Source organism: Hyperoodon ampullatus, assembly GCF_949752795.1.
Source record: "Hyperoodon ampullatus genome assembly, chromosome: 7".
Lineage (NCBI taxonomy): Eukaryota > Metazoa > Chordata > Mammalia > Artiodactyla > Ziphiidae > Hyperoodon > Hyperoodon ampullatus.
The window spans coordinates 105,436,565-105,457,335 of record NC_136920.1 but is presented as its reverse complement, the minus strand read 5'-3'; the positions used below and the strand labels follow the sequence as shown (position 1 = coordinate 105,457,335).

The 20,771-nt window shown below is 35.7% G+C and overlaps 1 protein-coding gene across 3 annotated transcripts in view; it reads left to right on the top strand.

Annotated features, from left to right (window-relative positions):
• ATM (ATM serine/threonine kinase) overlaps positions 1 to 20,771 on the top strand; it is a gene marked incomplete at its 5' end in the record, with an annotated part of 136,818 nt that overhangs the window by 13,024 nt on the left and 103,023 nt on the right. For all 3 annotated transcript variants that reach the window (XM_079708598.1, XM_079708599.1, XM_079708597.1), the window contains 11 exons: positions 3,210 to 3,375; positions 4,035 to 4,273; positions 5,910 to 6,073; positions 10,771 to 10,940; positions 12,584 to 12,955; positions 14,436 to 14,630; positions 15,862 to 15,957; positions 16,756 to 16,981; positions 18,939 to 19,064; positions 19,614 to 19,739; positions 20,676 to 20,765. In XM_079708598.1, coding sequence (XP_079564724.1) covers positions 3,210 to 3,375; positions 4,035 to 4,273; positions 5,910 to 6,073; positions 10,771 to 10,940; positions 12,584 to 12,955; positions 14,436 to 14,630; positions 15,862 to 15,957; positions 16,756 to 16,981; positions 18,939 to 19,064; positions 19,614 to 19,739; positions 20,676 to 20,765 — 1,970 coding nt within the window. The remainder of the gene's footprint in view (positions 1 to 3,209; positions 3,376 to 4,034; positions 4,274 to 5,909; positions 6,074 to 10,770; positions 10,941 to 12,583; positions 12,956 to 14,435; positions 14,631 to 15,861; positions 15,958 to 16,755; positions 16,982 to 18,938; positions 19,065 to 19,613; positions 19,740 to 20,675; positions 20,766 to 20,771) is intronic.

Below are 20,771 nucleotides of genomic sequence, written 5' to 3'. Positions count from 1 at the left end.
TCATCCTTCAAGTCTCAGTTTAAATGTCACGGCCATTTTCTGATTGTTTTTCCTAATTTCTTCCTCTCTTTTTATTTTCTACCATGGTACTCTTTCCTTCATAGTACTTTTGTGAAGATAAATGACATGCTTCTAAATAATTCATGGGTGGAAAGAAAATTCTCAAGGCATCTTTAAAACTGAATGAAAATGAAAATTACAACATATCAAAATTTGTGGAATGTAGCTAAAGTTATGTTGAGAGGGTAATATATAGCATTATAGCATTTATAGGTAATTTAAATGCCTACATTAGAAAAGAGGAAAGATATCAAATTAATAATCTTAGCCTCCATCTCAAGAAACTAGAAAAACAAACAAATCCAAAGGCGCTTCAGCAGAAGATAAGAACAGAGATCGATGAAAACAGAAAACAATAAAGGAAAATTATTGAAACAAAAAGCTGATTCTTTGAAAACATCAAAATCTAGAACCTCTAGCAAGAGTGAGTAAGGTAAAGAAAGACACAAATTATTGATAATAGGAATTAAATGGGATATAATTGCAGATTCCACAGATACTGAAAGCATAGTAAGGGAATGCTATAAACAACTCTACACACATAAATTTGATGACTGAAAATAAATGGAACAATTCCTTAAAACCACACACTATCAAAACTCACCCAGTATGAAGTAGGTAATCTGTATACTTCTGCAACCAGTAAAGAAATCAAATCTGTAATTTAAAACTTTTCATTAAAAAAATTGGGAACAAGACAAGGGTATTCACTGTCACCACTCCTATTCAACATTGTACTGGAGGTCCTAGCTAGGGCAGTTAGGCAAGAAAAGGGTAATTGGCATACAGATTGGAAAGGAAGAAATAAAACTGTTCACATTTGTAGATGATATGGCTGTCTACGTGTAAAATCCCAAGGAATCTACATTTAATGATGTCATTTGGGGTTTTATTTTATTTTCTTAACTCCAGAAACTCCTTTAAAAAAAATTTATTGGGCTTCCCTGGTGGCGCAGTGGTTGAGAGTCCGCCTGCCGATGCAGGGGATACGGGTTCGTGCCCCAGTCTGGGAAGATCCCACATGCCGCGGAGGGGATGGGCCCGTGAGCCATGGCCGCTGAGCCTGCGCGTCCGGAGCCTGTGCTCTGCAACGGGAGTGGCCACAACAGTGAGAGGCCCGCGTACCGCAAAAAAAAAAAAAAAAAAAAAAAAAAAAATTTATTGAAGAATAGTTGATGTTGTGTTAATTTCTGCTATACAGCAAAGTGACTTGGTTGTACATATATATATTCTTTTTCATATTCTTTCCATTATGGTTTATCACAGGATATTGAACATAGTTCTCTGTGCTATACAGTAGGACCTTGTTGTTTATCCATCCTATATATAAAAGTTTGCATCTGCTAATCTCAGACTCCCAATACTTCCCTCCCCTACACCTCCCTCCACTTTGACAACCACAAGTGTGTTCTTTATGTCTGTGAGTCTGCAGAAACTGCTTTTTAATATCATGCTGTTTTGCTATCTGCTCTTTGAGCTTCTTTTGTTGTTGAATTCATGGAGAAAGGGAATTCATTTGGAGGCATGCACTGCCGCCTTTTTTGGAGAAGTATGACTCCACTCTTCTGAGACTTTTGTTGAATGTCTTATACCAACTTTTTTTTTTTTTTTACCCACTTACTAGGGGAATATGTTGGATTCTCTGAGAACTGGGATAATTTCCCCAAGTAAAATAAAAGCCGTGAAAGTTGAGATTTAATCAGAGACAGAGAGTTGCATTGTTGGCTTCTCCTGTTTCACCACTTTGCTCTTGCTAAGTAATAGGAAGGAAATGCTAAAGATAACGCGTCCTGTTTTTCTGTCTCCAAATTTGTGTGTGTTAATTCATGTTTTTACCATTATTTAGGTATTGCATGTAGTGAAAAAACTTTGGGAAGCACTTGTGAAGAGTTCTATAAAGTCAGATATGATAGGAATCATTTGAAAAATCATTTTTCTTACTATTTGATGTTTGAAGCTTTTATATTGTCCTTATTCTTTTGAATTTAACATTTCTGACTTTAAGCTATTTCTGCAGAATTATTTGACATATACAGTTGAAATTATTCTTGAGTCACTTTGCTAACTGAGGACTTCCTAATTATCTCTTTATGGGAAGAAAATCCTGCCTTAGCAACTTTGCTTTTCATTGTGTTGGGAGATAATTCTCAATGCATTTCACGTTTCTGCATGTCATGTCAAAGACATGACACTGACTGTTCTTTTCCAGACTGTTCTTTAAAGTATGTGTGTACAGTGAGCCTTGGAAGATAGAGATGATAGAGATGATGGCCTCCTCCAGAACAAAGGACAGGTTTGCTTGCAGCTCATTGCTTGGGATTTCTCTCCTGTATTGTAGCTCGTCATTTGCACTGTGTCACCTGTCCCTCTTCACATTGCTTTTGAGATTGAGGAATTTATGCAAAAATGAAGGTACTCTGGCTACTATCATTCCTGTGAGAAATAAATTGTCCTCTTTCTCTGATCAGGAATTCCATGTCTTCTGCCAGCATCCATGAAACTGGCATTCTAATTTGTTAGGTTACAAATAGCGTAAAGTCTCAGATCTTTCACAGTTCTTGACACACTTTACACACATTATTAATCAAATAGCACTAAGACAAAACAAAACAAAACTGTGGAGAGTACACTGTCAAGTGCTTTGTTAGGCCTAGCTGAAGGAATTTAGGAATAGAGAGTTAAGTAGCTTATCTGAGATCTGGCTTTTTTTTTTTTTTTGCAGTACGGGGGCCTCTCACTGTGTGGCCTCTCCTGTTGCGGAGCACAGGCTCCGGACGCTCAGGCTCAGCGGCCATGGCTCACGGGCCCAGCCACTCTGTGGCATGTGGGATCTTCCCGGACTGGGGCACGAACCCGTGTCCCCTGCATCGGCAGTTGGACTCTTAACCACTGCGCCACCAGGGGAGCCCCTGAGATCTGGCTTTTAAACTGGTGTTCACATACTCTGCTGCCTGTAGTTCCTGTCTTGAAAGTGGTTTAATTTATAAAAATAAATATTGATGGAATGCTCTTATGTATTAAGTATAAATTAGTATAATTTTTAATCTTTTGTCTGTGGGATTATTGAAATTTAAATTGTGACATCTAAGTTAAATGTTTTGATAGTTTTCTTTTTAAAAACATAGCTAACATGTTTGTTTTTTTTTAAGAATTGTTCTCTGTGTACTTCCGGCTGTATCTTAAACCTTCACAAGACATTAATAGAGTTTTGGTGGCTAGAATAATTGAAGCTGTGACCAAAGGATGCTGTTCGCAGACTGATGGATTAGATTCCAAATTTTTGGATTTTTTTTCTAAGGCTATTCAGCATGCAAGGTAACCTAATCTGTTTTTGTTTTGTACTCGAAATCCATTTGATCTTTTTGCAAGACTGTGTTTTAGATTCCGTAACTCAATTTTACCAACTTGAAAACATCATTGGCCGATTATAGTAGAACTAGTGGATTCCCAAGGAAAGTGTTAGGTCCAGCACTTCCTGAATATCCAATATGCAGAACATGTAATGATGTTCTTGAGTGGGGAGATCTGTCTTGCTTTTTTAATAACAGGAAAAGCTATATGGCCTCTAAGTATTTTTATTTTCCTGATTTTTGAAGATAGATGTAATGTGCTAAGAATAAAATGAAATAGGAATATATTTTGGAAATATCAATATCTTACATTTGTGTGGCATTACCCAATTTATAATGTGAAATATTTTATAAATGGTAGGTATTACAAGTTAGTTTTATATAATTTTAGACAGTGTTTCAGCAGCAGGGATAGCTAACAGGAGTGATCTCCCAATGCCAAATAGGAACTATTTTTTGTTGTTGCTAAGTAGTGCTGCTATGATTTTTCTGAATAATTCTGAAAGTAAGGCTACTATTATTTGAAAATCAGAACTTTTATTTCTTTCAGCACGCAACTTCATTACTGTCTTCAGTTTCTGCATTTTCCCCCGTTATATTAAGTCTGTTTATTTTCTGTTACAGACAAGAAAAGAGCTCTGCAGGCCTAAATCATATCTTAGCAGCATTTATTATCTTCCTCAAGACTTTGGCTGTTAATTTTCGAATTCGAGTATGTGAATTAGGAGATGAAATTCTTCCTACCTTACTTTATATCTGGACTCAACATAGACTTAATGATTCCTTAAAAGAAGTAATTATTGAGTTATTTCAACTACAAATTTATATCCATCATCCAAAGGGAGCCAAAACTCATGAAAAAGGTATAAAGAAAGTTTTTCCTATTTTGAATTTGCTTCTTCGTTGAAATATAGAGGATTAAGTATGAAATCTGTATGTTATAGGAGGTTATGACCTTCCTCTGGATTGCTGTGCTTGGTAATAGTGTCAGTCATGAGGATATTCTTTACACTTTTTTTTTCTTTAATTTGAAACTATGGTAGGTAGCAAATCATATCATGCCTTACCATTTGTTCAGTACAATGCTATGTTTTGTGAGGACTACAAACAAACATGAGACACTATTCCCTCTAGGAGCTGATTATGCAGCAATAATTAGGTGCTAAGAGGTGTGACACAGACTGTAAGAGTAAAAGAATTTAGAGAGGGCAGGGTCTTGTTTATCTACATGTTGCTTTTATTAGAAAATAAAATAGATAAATGAAGATTGAACTAGCCAGATTAGTCAGTTCCCAAGGAAGATAAATACATATTTGCTAGGGAAACCAGAAATGAATGACTTATCCTCCCTTCATTCCTTTATGTTTGTCTTTCACCAAAAGAGTATTGCATGGATGATGTAGCTCCATTCAGTAGACAGGAACTTTACTGGGTGGAACTGGAATTGAACGAGTTCTCTCATGCTTAGGCTGTGTTTTGAATCTGGCTTGTACTAGCCTTTGGACCAGTTCATCATGGCTAGTGTAATGACCTTATTAAGGAAATTCATTGAATAATAGCTAAAATAGAGGAAAACTGTTGTAGCCACTTTTTATCAAAAGCAGCTGTGTATGTTTCATGGGCTTTTCTAGTATGTATAGTTAGATGTATTTGTAGCCCATGAAACCACTGTGGGTGAAAGAATGGTGCCTTTCCTTAGTTTTTCATCTTTCACATAGCTCTCACCAGAATGAAAATCAGGCTTATTAAGAGATGGTGAGACATGTTTAGGGTTTTAGTTAAGTGCATGTTTAGGATGAATTGAAAATTGGCAGATGATGAGGCTGTCAGAAACACGAATATAGTTTTAGTATACATTAATAGATTTTATTAGGTTCTTTAATAGATTAATTAAATTCATTAATAGATTTTAAATAGGTTCTTCGTTTTGTGGGAGGAAACAACCCCATTGTTCCCCATACTCATTAGATCACGTTTGGAAATATTATGCTTTCCAGATTTTGTGGAGTCATCATTTTAAGAGGGACATAAGTTGACTGGAGTGTGTCTAGGGAAAGATGACTGGGATGATGATAAGTCTGGATAGCATGTTATTTGTACACTTGTTGAAGGAACTGGTAATGTTTTTCTCTTAAAGACATACAGAGAAGTTGGTCCTTATGTAAAAGAGGGGAAGTATTAATTTGCTTTGGGGGAGAGAAGAAATTAAAGTTTGATTGAGATTTTGATTGAATTGGTTAGAGATAGTTAGATCAGAATATGGAAGAATTTTATAAGAAATACAGTTAACTGAGTGTGAAATGTGTGAAGTGGACATCATTATGAAGTAGAGCTTGTCAAGGATATTGTCAGAAGAGCCATTGGTACTAAATAGGCTGGACCAGATGTCTTCTAATGTTGTTTCCACCTTAACAGCTGAATAGTTTTTTGGGAGTTGGCAGTGCAAATGGATTGTACATATAAATTATATTTTAACTTAATTATTTTTAAAAATTACAGGTGCCTATGAATCAAGAAAGTGGAAGAGTATCTTATACAATGTATATGATCTGCTAGTTAATGAAATAAGTCATATAGGAAGCAGAGGGAAATATTCTTCAGCATCTCGTAATATTGCTGTCAAGGAAAACTTGATTGAATTGATGGCAGATATTTGTCACCAGGTATAGTAGATCTTGTCACATTTTGAAATTTCCCATTCTCCTTTTATTGGGCCTGTAAAAAGCTTGTAAAATTACTCTGTACATGTAACTATTCCTTTCAAAACACCATAAATATTTAGCATTGCCCTTCTAAGTTAAGAGGTAACTATCTTGCAAATATAAACTTAGGGAAAACTGATGATGAACTTTTCCATTCTTAAGAAAACTATCTACAGGCAATAAGATTATCCTAACCCTATGTGTTTTCTTTCTTTGTTTTTTCCCTGATTTAGAAATCACATGACATAAAATTCATTATTTTAAAGGGTGTAATTCAGTGGTTTTTAGCATTTTCACTCTGTTGTGCAACCATCACCACTAATTCCAGAGCATTTCCATCACTGCCAAAACAAACTTTGTACCTGTTAGCAGTCAGCCTCAATTCCCTGCTTCCACTTCCTAGCAACCAGCCACTAATCTACTTTCTGCCTCTGTGGATTTGCCTGTTTTGAACATTTCATATAAATTGAATCATACGATGTGTGGTCTTTTGTGTCTGGCTTCGTTCACTAAGTGTAATGTTTTCAAGGTTCTTCCATGTCGTACCATGAATCAGTATTTCATTCTTTTTTATCGCTGAGTAATATTCAATTGTATGGATATATTACATTTTGTTTACCCATTCATCGGTTGATGACTTAATGTTTCTTTTGTTTTCCTCCATAGAAGAAATTTTAAAATTTATGCAATTTTTAAAGGTTATACTCCATTTACAGTTATTACAAAATATTGTCTCTATTCCCTGTGTTGTACAGTACATCCTTACAATAAACTCCCACTCAGTAGTTTGTTACCCCCATCCCCCACTGGTAACCACTGGTTTGTTCTCTGTATCTGTGAGTCTGCATCTTCTTTGTTATATTCACTAGTTTGTTGTGTTTTTTAGATTCCACATGTAAGTGATATTATACAGTATTTGTCTTTCTCTGTCCGACTTATTTCACTTAGCGTAACGCCCTCCAAGTCTATCCGTGTTGCTGCAAATGGCAGAACTTCTTTCTTTTTTTATGGCTGAGTAGTAGTCTTTTGTGTGTGTGTGTGTGTATGTGTGTATATATATACATATATATATATATATATGTATATATATGTATGTATGTATATACACTCACCAGTCTTTCTTTATCCATTCATTTCTTGATGGACACTGAAGTTGCTTCCATATCTTGGCAGTTGATGCTGCTGTGAGCATTGGGTGCATGTACCTTTTTGAATTAGTGTTTTTGTTTTTTTTGGATATTTACCTAGGAGAATTTTACTGGGTCATATGGTAATTTTAATTTTAGCTTTTTGAGAAACCTCCATAGTGTTTTCCACATTAGCTGCACCAATTTACAGTCCCCTTAACAGTGTATGAGGGATCCCTTTTCTCCACATCCTTGCCACTGTTTTTTATTTGTGTTCTTTTTGATGATAACCATGATAACCATTCTGACAGGTGTGAAGTGATATTATGGGTTTGATTTGCATTTTCCTGATTATTAGCATGTTGAGCATCCTTTCATGTGCCTGTTGGTCATCTTCGTTTCCTCTTTGGAAAAATGTATGTTCAGGTCTTCTGCCCATTTTTTAATAATGTTTGTTTGTTTGTTTGTTTGATGTTGAGCTGTATGAGCTGTTTATATGTGTGAATGTTAACCCCTTATCAGTCATATTATTTGCAAACATTTTCTCCCATTCAGTAGGTTGTCTTTTCATTCACTGGATAGTTTCCTTTGCTGTGCAAAAGCTTGTGAGTTTAATTGGGTCCCATTTGCTTATTTTTGCTTTTATTTCCTTTTCTTTAGGAGATGAATCCAAAAGAGTACTGCTATGACTTACGTCAGAGGGTGTTCTGCCTGTGTTTTCCTCTAGGAGTTTTACAGTATTCAGTCTTACATTTATGTCTTTAATTCACTTTATTTTTGTATATGGTATAAGAGGACATTCTAATTTCATTCTTTTACATGTAGCTGTCCAGTTTTCCCAGCACCACTTATTGAAGAGACTGTCTTTTCTCCATTGTATATTCTTGCCTCCTTTGTCATAGATTAATTGACCATAAGTGCATGGATTTATTTCTGAGCTCTCTATCCTGTTCCATTGATCTATGTGTCTGTTTTTGTGCCAGTACCACACTGTTTTGATTACTGTAGCTTTGTAGTCTTTATAGTCTGAAGTCAGGGAGTGTGATTCTTTCAGCTCTGTTCTTCTTTCTCAAGACTGTTTTGGCTATTTGGCGTCTTTTGTGTTTCCATACAAATTTTAAAGTTATTTGTTCTGGTTTTGTGGAAAATGCCACTGGTATTTTGATAGGGATTGCATTGAATCTGTAGATTGCCTTGGGTAATATGGTCATTTTAACAATGTTGATTCTTCCAATCCAAGAGCACAGTATATCTTTCCATCTGTTTGTGTTGTCTTCAGTTTCTTTCATCACAGTCTTAAAGTTTTCCAAGGACAGGTCTTTTGTCTCCTGTAGGCAAAAGGTTTATTCTAGGTATTTTATTCTTTTTAATGCAAGGTAAATGGGATTGTTTCCTTAATTTCTCTTTCTGATAGTTCATTAGTGTGTAGAATTGCAACAGATTTCTGTATATTAATTTTGTATCCTGTGACTTTACTCAGTTCATTGATGAGCTCTAGTAGTTTTCTGGTAGCATCTTTAGGGTTTTCTATGTATAGTATCATGTCATCTGCAAACAGTGACAGTTTTACTTCTTCTTTTCCAATTTGGATTCCTTTTATTTCTTTTTCTTCTCTGATTGCTGTGGCTAGGACTTCCAAAACTATGTTGAAGAAAAGTGGCAAGAGTGGACATCCTTGTCTTGTTCCTGATCTTAGAGGAAATACGTTCAGCTTTTCACCATTGAGTATGATGTTAGCTGTGGGTTTGTTATATATGGACTTTATTATGCTGAGGTATATTTCCTCTATGCTTGCTTTCTGGTAAGTTTTTATTATAAAATGGATGTTGAATTTTATCAAAAACTTTTTTATATCTATTGAGATGATCATTTGGTTTTTATTTTTCAGTTTGTTAATGTGCTATATCATACTGATTGATTTGCAAATATTGAGAAATCCTTGCATCCCTGGGATAAATCCCACTTGATCATGGGGTATGATCCTTTTTTTTAATATAAATTTTTATTTATTTATTTATTTGTTTGTTTATGGCTGTGTTGGGTCCTTGTTGCTGCGTGCAGGCTTTCTCTAGTTACGGAGAACAGGGGCTACTCTTCGTTGCGATGCGTGGGCTTCTCATTGTGGTGGCTTCTCTTGTTGTGGAGCATAGGTTCTAGGCGCACGGGCTTCAGTAGTTGTGGCTCACAAGCTCTAGAGCACAGGCTCAGTAGTTGTGGCACATGGGCTTAGTTGCTCCGCGGCATGTGGGATCTTCCCGGACCAGGGCTCGAACCCGTGTCCCCTGCATTGGCAGGTGGGTTCTTAACCACTGCGCCACCAGGGAAGTCCCGGATATGATCCTTTTACTGTATTGTTGGATTCGTTTTGCTAGTATTTTGTTGAGGATTTTTGCATCTATGTTCATCAGTGATATGGGCCTATAATTTTCTTTTTTTGTGATATCTTTGTCTGGTTTTGATATCAGGGTGATGCTGGCCTCATAGTTCAGAATTGTTCCTTCCTCTGCAGTTTTTTGGAATAGTTTCAGGATAGGTGTTAAGTCTCTAAATGTTTGTAGAATTTACCTGTGAAGCCAGCTGTTGCTCTACTTTTGTTTGTTGGGAGTTTTAAAATTACTGATTCAATTTCATTACTGGTTATTGGTCTGTTCACATTTTCTATTTCTTCCTGGTTCAGTCTTGGGAGATTGTACCTTTCTAAGAATTTGTCTGTTTCTTCTAGGTTGTCCACTTTATTGGCATATAGCTGTTTGTAGTAGTCTCTTATGATCCTTTGTATTTCTGTGGTGTCAGTTGTAACTTCTTTTTCGTTTCTGATTATATTGATTTGGGCCCTCTCCTTTTTTGTCTTGATGAGTCTGCCTAAAGGCTTATCAATTTTGTTTATCTTTTTGAAGAACCAGCTTTTAGTTTCATTCATCTTTTCTATTATGTTTTTAGTCTCTATTTCATTTGTCTAAAACCTATGGGACACATCAAAAGCAGTTCTGAGAGGGAAGTTTGACCTCAGAAAACAAGAAAAATCTCAAATAAACAACCTAACCTTACATCTAAAGGAGGTAGAGAAAGAACAGATGAAACCCAAAGTTAGTAGAAGGAAAGAAATCATAAATATCAGAGCAGAAGTAAATAAAATAGAGACAATGTTTCTTAAGTAAAACTTTTCCCCAGAGATTTGGTTACCATCCTAGGATAATTTCACATGTCAAATATTTTCTTAACACTAAGTTTATGATTTCATATCTTTGGAAACAGAGGTTTTTGCTTTACTTTTAGATATTTTGGTGCTTTTAGTAAAGTTTCCCAGGAACTAAAACTAATAACTTATTTGGTAATATCTACTTTCTAGAGAGCCATTATTGTCTGCAAAATGTTTGTTACCATATTTTCATATTCATATATTTCTGTAGTTTATTACTCTTGCTGTATGACTAACCTGTATCTTCATCTAAGAAGGAACATTTTTTCCTAATGAACTATTAGAAACAATAGCAGTATTAAAAAAATAGGTTTCCTTTTGTTGTTTTACAGGTTTTTAATGAAGGTACTAGATCTTTGGAGATTTCTCAGTCTTACACAACCACACAAAGAGAATTTAGTGATTGCAATGCACCTTGCAAAAAGAGGAAAATAGAATTAGGCTGGAAAGTAATAAAAGATCATCTTCAGAAGTCACAGAATGATTTTGACATTGTGCCTTGGTAAAATATTGTTTTTTCTCTTTCAATATCATTTTAGTCTCATTAATTTTTCTCACAAGACCCCCAGTAGATTCCTTTACCTCATTGGCCTGGCCAGAACTAGGTCACTCCCAAAGCAATGACTGACAAAGGGGAAGGTGATTACTAGGACATGTGAGATCAACCACCATGGCTTATCTGCTGGAGGCCAGGAATAGGGCACCTTTCTTAAGCATATTGCCATAGCAAGGAAGAAGGAGAATGGCTGCTTGGTAGGCGATCAGTACTGTGTGTCTCATGGAATTCACTGAGTTGTATACCTCAACACAAAGAGATTTTACCATGCTTGGCACCTTCTAATAGAATTAGATTAGGAAGAAATTAAAGATAGTATTCAGAAATCACAGAATAATTTGGACCTTATACCATGATAAAGGTTATTTTTTAGTATTTGCTCTGTTCTTTTTTAGAAATTTATTTATTTGTTTTTGGTGGTGTTGGGTCTTTGTTGCTGCACATGGGGTTTTCTCTAGTTTCAGCGAGCGGGGGCTACCCTTCTTTGTGGTGCGCAGGCTTCTCATTGCAGTGGCTTGTCTTGTCACGGAGCATGGGCTCTAGGTGCACGGGCTTCAGTAGTTGTGGCACGTGGGCTCAGTAATTGTGGCTCACGGGTTATAGAGCGCAGGCTCAGTAGTTGTGGCACACGGGCTTAGTTGCTCCATGGCATGTGGGAATCTTCCCAGACCAGGGCTTGAGCCTGTGTCACCTGCATTGGCAGGCGGATTCTTAACCACTATGCCACCCAGGAAGTTCCATTTGCTCTGTTCTTTAGTCTCGTATAGCATTTGTAGTTATTTAAGTAATTAAATAAACTGGAATCACAAGATATTAGGTCTGTTAGGAATCTGTAGAATTCATGCAGCTCAGCCTTTTTGCTTTACCAAAAAGACAACTGCAACTGAGAAAGGTTAAGCAGCTTGTGTAAGGACAGTTAGAAATTTGTAGATTACCATTATACTTTTGTTAACAGTGCTCTTTGATTTTTCCCCTGTTGATGTAATGTTTAAATATAATTGAGTTGTGGGAGGAAATCGTATTGATTTGATATGTATTGCTAAGTTTTTTATAGTTGATGTTGCCAATTTCATATTCTTTAATTTGTCCACTTAGTGAAGTTATTTATTGAACACCTACTATGTGCCAAGCATAAGGGATAGAGGGTGAACAAGATATAGTTCCTATTCTTGAGTAGCACACATTTTAGAGAACTCGCAGCAAATACTTATTGAATTAACTGAATTAATGTCAAGGGAAAACAGTTTTTTGGGGTTTTTGTTTGTTTTCCTGTTCTAGAGGAATATTATAGGTGGCCGAAGAGCAGGGATGTGTGCGATAAGTAAGAAGTAGAATGTTAGTAATTTAGTGATTTAAAGTTACTGTGTAAGCAAAATAGGATAGCTTACCCAGCTAGCCTAAATGTTTTCAATCTTGCCACTTTAGGAAGTAGGGCCTAATAAATATTAAGGGCCAGTTTATGAGAGTAGTCTGGAAAAGGATGATGATAATATTCTAATTAGGATATTATTAGAGTACTATGTCTATATATTTTCTTTTAGCCTCTTAATGGATTTGAATAATTTTCAAATTATTTATACTTTTTTTAGGTTACAGATTGCAACTCAATTAATATCAAAATATCCTTCAAGTTTACCTAACTGTGAGTTGTCACCATTACTAATGATACTACACCAGCTTCTGCCTCAACAGCGACGTGGGGAACGCACACCATATGTGTTACGATGCCTTATGGAAGTTGCATTGTGTCAAGGCAAGAAACCAAACCTAGAAAGCTCTCAAAAGTCAGATTTATTGAAACTCTGGATTAAAATTTGGTCTATTACTTTTCGTGGTATAAGTTCTGAACAAATACAAGCTGAAAACTTTGGCTTACTTGGAGCCATAATTCAAGGCAGTTTAGTTGAGGTTGACAGAGAATTCTGGAAGTTATTTACTGGGTCAGCCTGCAGACCTTCATGGTAAGTTGACTATGGATTGTATTCTGTTTTGCAGCATATATATTTATATGTATTTTTTCCCCCTGATTTTTGTAATTTCTAACTTCAGTTAAAGATATGTTAAATTCTGTTTCAGATGCTTTTGTTGTTTGTCCGGGAAGTCTTAATAAATAAATAAGTGTAATTTAGTTTCAAATGTGAAGAGATTACTAAGGCCAGTTTTAAAGAATTAAGTGTTTATATTTCTTTTATTTGTAATTGACAATTATTTTTTGCTCAATCTTCATAAACTTTATTTTTTTTAGTACTGCATACGTTACAATAAGAGATAGTTCTTAATCAAGAATTTTCTCAAATGTAGTCAGACTTTTTAGAGTTTTTTTGTGTTTATTTAGTCCATAGAAGTTTACTATATGTCTACAGCATGCCAGGCACTGCCCTAAGCATTGGAGGCACAGTGGTAAATAAGATAGACAAGGTCTCCGTCCCTGAAAGAGCTTACTTTTTTTTTTAATTGAAGTATAGTTGATTTACAATGTTGTGTTAGTTTCTGGTGTACAGCAAAGTGATTCAGTTATATATATATGTGTGTGTGTCTGTGTATATATACACACACACACACATATATATTCTTTTTCATATTCTTTTGCATTATGGTTTATTACAGGATATTGATTACAGTTCCCTGTGCTATACAATAGGACCTTGTTGTTTATTTTACATATAATAGTTTTTTTTTAACATCTTTATTGGAGTATAATTGCTTTACAATGGCGTGTTAGTCTCTGCTTTATAACAAAGTGAATCAGCTATACATATACATATATCCCCATATCTCCTCCCTGTTGCGTCTCTCCCCCACCCTCCCTATCCACCCCTCCAGGTGGTCACAAAGCACAGAGCTGACCTCTGTGTGCTATGTGGCTGTTTCCCACTAGCTATCTGTTTTACATTGGGTAGTATATATAAGTCCATGCCTCTTTCTCACTTCGTCCCAGCTTACCCTTCCCATTCTCTGTGTCCTCAAGTCCATTCTCTATGTCTGTGTCTTTATTCCTGTCCTGCGCCTAGGTTCTTCATAACCTTTTTTTTTTTTAGATTCCATATATATGTGTTAGCATATGGTATTTGTTTTTCTCTTTCCGACTTGCTTCTCTCTGTATGACAGACTCTAGGTCCAACCACCTCACTACAAATAACTCAAGTTTGTTTCTTTTTATGGCTGAGTAATATTCCATTGTATATATGTGCCACATCTTCTTTATCCATTCATCTGTCAATGGACATTTAGGTTGCTTCCATGTCCTGGCTATTGTAAATAGAGCTGCAGTGAACATTGTGGTACATGACTGTTTTTGAATTACATATAATAGTTTGTATCTGCTAATCCCAAACTCGTAATTTATCCCTCCCCCACCTCCTTTCCCCTTTGGTAACCATAAGTTTATTTTCTATGCAAAGAGCTTACTTTTAATATTAATTGTCCTTTGTTTTGCTGTAGTCCTGCAGTATGCTGTTTGACTTTGGCACTGACCATCTGTGTAGTTCCAGAAACAGTAAAAACAGGAATGGAGAAGAATATATATGATGTAAACAGAAATTTTTCTTTAAAGGAATTGATAATGAAATGGCTCTTATTCCGTCAGTTAGAGGATGACTTTGAAGACAGTACAGAGCTGCCTCCAATTCTTCACAGGTAATTTGAGTTCAGTTAGCATGCTGCTGGCTTTTGTTTTGTTTTGTAAGGGGCCCTCCATTTCTTGTTTGATATTAGATGGCTTTATTTTACAGTGATCATACAGGGTTTCCCAGAATTAGTCCTAGAGGTTAAACAGTCCCTTTGTTTTTATAGTGTTCTGTATCTTTGTGCCTGGATCTTTGTCCAAGTTCTTTTACTTTGTTTTCTCTCTCTGCCTAAACAGTGAAATTAAGGGGGATGTGCATGAAGAATATGTGTATAGTTCTTTGAGCACTTACATGTTTCTTTGTGATCGTCTGTAAATAGGTCCATCTGAACATATATCCAACTCATGTATATCCTGGAATCCTAATGAGAGTGTCTTCTAGGCGAAATATTTTAATGAGGGGAAGAAATGAGAAAAAGCCAAAATGGGACTTAAGCACTAGGATGTGAGCAGCTTGCCCACTTAACCTTTCCACAGTCAGTAAATGGAACTGAGTGATTGGAGGACAGACCTCTGAATCCTAGTGATTTTCCTTTAATGGCTTTTTAAAAAAATTTTTTTATTTTAAAAATTTTTTTATTTTTTGGCTGTGTTGGGTCTTTGTTGCTGCATATGGGCTTTCTCGAGTTGCAGCGAGCAGGGGCTGCTCTTTGTTGTGGTGCACGGGCTTCTCATTGCGGTGGCTTCTCATTGTGGAGCACAGGCTCTAGGCACATGGGCTTCAGTAGTTGTAGCATGCGGACCCTAGAGTATGCAGGCTTCAGTAGTTGCGGCGCATGGGCTCTAGGGCATGTGGGCTTCAGTAGTTGTGGCGTGTGGGCTCAGTAGTTGTGGCTCGTGGGCTCTAGAGCGCAGGCTCAGTAGTTGCGGCACACGAGCTTAGTTGCTCTGCAGCACGTGGGATCTTCCCGGACCAGGGTTTGAACCCATGTCCCCTGCATTGGCAGGCGGATTCTTAACCACTGTACCACCAGGGAAGTCGTACTTTTATTTCATAATTGTTTATGCTCTTTAAAAATTCAGTATGAGCCTGCTTCTAGGAAGTGTTGAAAATGATAGTAACATGAAATGTATGCTCCTTAAGACCTGTTTTCAGATGTAAAGAAATTCAGTAGAGATGAAAGTAGTTTTAATTTTGGATCCAAATTTTAGAGGTCAATATTTATAGCTAAACCTGGGTGTTTAAGAATGCTTTAAATGGCTGTTGGTCTTCTAAATAAAGATTTTTATTTTACTTTATAGTAATTTTCCTCATCTTGCCCTGGAGAAAATTCTTGTGAGTCTCACTATGAAAAACTGTAAAGCTGCAATGAATTTTTTCCAAAGTGTGCCAGAATGGTATGTTATCTAATAGAGTTCTGTGTTATTTTAAGATACAGCTTTAATTAACAAAGATAATAATGTGAGCAGAGTAGTAGCTACATCTTAAAAATTATGAACTGAATTGGTCAATTAAAAAAATCATAACTGTTAGCAAGGGAAAAGTTTCTTTTAATTCAATAATTATACTTTGTGTCCTATAGTTTATATTTATGATGGGATATTAAGAACATAAACATCATGTGGAAATGAGTTCTTTAAAGATGTGACCCATTTTTATATGTCAAATAAAATCTGACTGTTCGCTAAAAACTAATGATAATTGAGGATAAGGGAAACAAGAATAAGTCTAAAAACCTCATTTTAGTTGATTGACTCAAGAGGCTTATGTTTATCACTGTGACTGAAAATGATTCACTGGCATGAAGATTCCTACTCTTCCTCCAGAGGGCATAAGATGAAAAAAGTTCTACATTTTGGAGAAATCAAAGGGACCTTCTCAGATAATGTTATTCTTAGTGTTTATATCTGTTATTAATTTTTTTTAATACTTTCTGAATTTGCCTTTGAGACTGTAACTTTTATTTTTTTGTTTGTTTATTAGTAAAATTTGCTACTGAATAATGAAATTCTATACAAGTAATTATCAAAATCCAAAGAAGAGAAGCATTTAAAAGAATGATTCACTAATTGTATAAGCAGTCTTTGAATAATATAGATGCTGTTAATGTTTTTATTTGTAATAGATTGCTGCTATATGAAGGTGAAATAATAGATAATTTGATTTTACAAATTAAAAATCTCATTTCTTTGAAGTGAGCAACACCAAAAAGATACAGAAGAACCTTCATTCTCAGAAGTTGAAGAATTATTTCTTCAGACAACTTTTGACAAGATGAATTTTTTAACCATTGTGAAAGAACATACTACAGAAAAGCACCAATCCAGTGTAGGCTTTTCTGTCCACCAAAATCTCAAGCAATCACTGGATCGCTATCTTCTGGGATTATCAGAACAGCTTCTACATAATTACTCATCTGAGGTGAGATTTTCAAAACAAACTAAAGCCTATATTTGATTCTACTTTGGTAGACTGTTAGGAAGCCTAATTTTAAAAGCAAAGTAGTAGCACATGGCTACATATAGGGAAAATTTAGCATGAAAAAAAAGGAAAACTGAAGAAAAACAATTTGACTATTTTCTTTTACCAGGAATTCTCATAGACATTAAAGAAGTAGAATTCTTTGTGTGAGTTGATGAGTAGTAATAAAGGTTTTGAGCATAGTGCTTGATGAAAAAGAACCTCAATACAGAGGAGGGAAATATTACAATAACAGAAAAGGACATGATATAAACTAATCTAATAGATTTTGGTTGCACTTGAAGAGGGAGAAGTCATTAATAAATGAACTAGCAGTCACCCATATTTTAGAGGTCCTTTAGTAATGGCTCACATATCATTTCCTTTGTCCTCTTTTTTTTTTTTTTTTTTTTTTGCGGTACGCGGACTTCTCACTGTTGTGGCCTCTCCCATTGCGGAGCACAGGCTACGGACGCGCAGGCTCAGCGGTCATGGCTCACGGGCCCAGCCACTCCGCGGCATGTGGGATCCTCCCGGACCGGGGCACAAACCCATGTCCCCTGCATCGGCAGGCGGACTCTCAACCACTGCGCCACCAGGGAAGCCCCCTTTGTCCTCTTAAAATCACAAATTCTCTTCGTGTGTGCTGTTCTCTTGCCAAAACTCCTGTGTCTTTCTACCCATTTCTATGTGTTCAGATAATCCATATGTCAAAATCCTTGCTAAAGCCTTTCTTAGATAATCTCAGCCATACATCTTTTAATTTTAATAGTAATTAGTTTTTTTTTTTTTTTTTCTTGTGGTACGCGGGCCTCTCACTGCTGTGGCCTCTCCCGTTGTGGAGCACAGGCTCCGGACGCGCAGGCCCAGTGGCCACGGCCCACGGGCCCAGCCACTCCACGGCATGCGGGATCCTCCCGGACCCGGGCACGAACCCGCGTCCCCGCATTGGCAGGCGGACTCTCAACCACTGCGCCACCAGGGAAGCCCAATATTTCTATTTTTAAATGACACTTAGCATCTTCTTTGTACCATATACACAAATATCTCTTAAACTATGCTAGAAGGTCATTAAAGGGCATATATAATTTTTATTAATCTTTGTATCTTCTGCAGTGCTTAGTTATATGATAAATGATAACATATTTGTTGACTAAAATAAAACCTACAAGCTACTCAAAGGAGATGATTCAGTAGCCATAATTAATGATACAAAGAGCCAGAGAAGAGACAGTGTGCCTATTTGCTCTATCTTGCCCCTAATTACTGACTTACTTCTGGATTATAGTTGTAACCATTTTCATTACAAAGTAATGAGATCTTCTGTTTTCCCCTAAAATGACATTTCATACGATATAGGAACAGAAAAATGTGAAAATTTTATTTTTCTGTGTAATCTTTGCACATTCTTACATAATTCTATAAAATTGGTTAAGCAGTGTCTACTGGCAAAAATGCCTTGTGCTAGTCTGTGGATTCTAAAAAGCTGAATAAATCAAGGTTCTTATCTCTTAGAAGCTCAAAATGTCATTTTAATGTCTCTTATTATGAATCTAACTTCTACTCATGTTCTAACAGTTACAGACATTTATTTGCCTATCAGTTTTTTTTCTTTCTTTCCTCCTTACCTCAGATATTTAAGGGCTTGTGTGTGCAGTACATTAAGCCACTTTAAGAAGAGATATATTACTTTGCCATTAGGACATACTACTTCTGTTTTTCCTGAGAACCCTGGTTATCACAACTCTGCAGGGATCCCTCAGATGGTTTTAGAGATGATCTGAATTATGCCACTATTAATTCAATTAACTGAACTTTTGTTTTTTAATATGTACATAAAATTTGCTCTTACAAAAGATAATAGTACTCGAAATGATTTACAAAATATAAAAATTTTTTATTTGGGTTTTACTTTAAGACTTCAAATTCAGAAACGCTTGTCCGGTGTTCAAGTCTTTTGGTGGGCGTTCTCGGCTGCTATTGTTATGTGGGTGTAATAGCTGAAGAGGAAGCATACGAATCAGAATTATTCCAGAAAGCCAAGGTAGGAAGATTTATGTCAATATTGTTTTGGATTAATTTGAATGAAATATATTACTGGGAAAACTGGTATATTTGTTTGGAAAACAAATTTTTATGTAGGTTAGCTCTTTCTTTTTCACTTATGCAGTCTGAGAAGAAATGATATTGTATCTCCTTCCTTAAATTTGAAATTATTTTAAGCCAACTATAAATACAGTAATTGAAATTATATCACATTAAAATTTAATCTCATTAACAAAAGTACTGGTGTTTATCTGTACTTTAAAATTTTTTTCCTGGATCAGTTATCCTAAAGAATTCTTAACCAGGAGTGTTAATCCAGTAGGCTCTAACCATGAAACTGACTTTTATCTCTATGCTGTTCTGTCAGTTGTGTGATTTGTAAGGATAACAGGGTATAAGATTAGTGGTTTTTAAAAATTTGTTCATTTTTAATTATATTTTATAACCAAGTATAACTTCTTAAAACGATTACCTCTTAAGTAAAACAAAAAAGCAATCAGCTATGATTTTAACTGAAATTTGGATTTTTCCTTCTTTTTTTTAATAGTCTCTAATGCAGTATGCAGGAGAAAGTATCACTTTGTTTAAAAATAAGATAAATGAAGAATCTAGAATTGTTTCACTGAGAAATATGATGCATCTATATACACGTTGCTTACATAACTGTACCAAGGTAAGATGTTCTTCCTACTTGACCCCATAGCCTACCTAGGAGGATGGTAACTGGTTGGTGTTGTTACTGTTTTTTGGGTCCATTCATAAGTTGATACACTGATTTTAAATTAAGTTGGTAAATTAAGGTAGTATCCAGAGGAAAAAAGCAACAGGTAATATGAGTTTCCCATGAAACTAACTGCACAAAACTAACCTTCTCAGGAAAGTTTCTGAGATTATTTTACCCCTTTAATATACAACTAATTGGTGACTCTTTTATTGCCAGTGTATTTTCATTTATTTAATAAAAACTTGTTGACTACTAAGTATGTGATGTGCATACCAGTACACGAGGGCTAGTGGGCGCTGCAAAGATAAACAGTTCTAGCACATACATTACTCTCTTTTGCCCAGGTAGTGTTACATAACATTTGGTAGAAAGGGTGCTACTGTGTGTAATCTTTGTTTTGATTTGGAGCAGGCCTGAGGGGTAGCTGAGCCAGACCAGAGTATTGATAATAACTAGAAACACTTTTTAAAGCTAATGTTAAGTACATGGCCATATATCGATATTATCAGCATGTATTTTTGGTTTTTTAATGTGTTTTTTTGTGTTTTGGTATAAGTGGGGAAGGAGAGAGTGGATGAATAAACTCTAAGCTATGATTATTGCTTGCTTATGTTTAGGGGCAATAGCTGGTATTTTACTTTAATGTTGTTTATGCTCAATGAAAGATATTTGCTATAGTTATTATTACTTTAAGGAAAGAGGTTTGTATTTTTGAAGCAATTCATATCTTGCTCCTAATAGTAAACTCTTTATCCATGCTTATTCTGATAATTTCCAGTGTAAAAGAAAATCTGCGTTTCATTCATGATAGAGAAAATATTATCTGCAAAGAATAATTGTTTTTATTTCTTTGTTTGCTTGGTGTTTTGTTTGTCTTAATTACAGCACAGTCCAAATAAGATTGCATCTGGCTTCTTCCTACGATTATTAACATCAAAGCTAATGCATGATATTACAGATATTTGTACAAGTTTAGTAAGT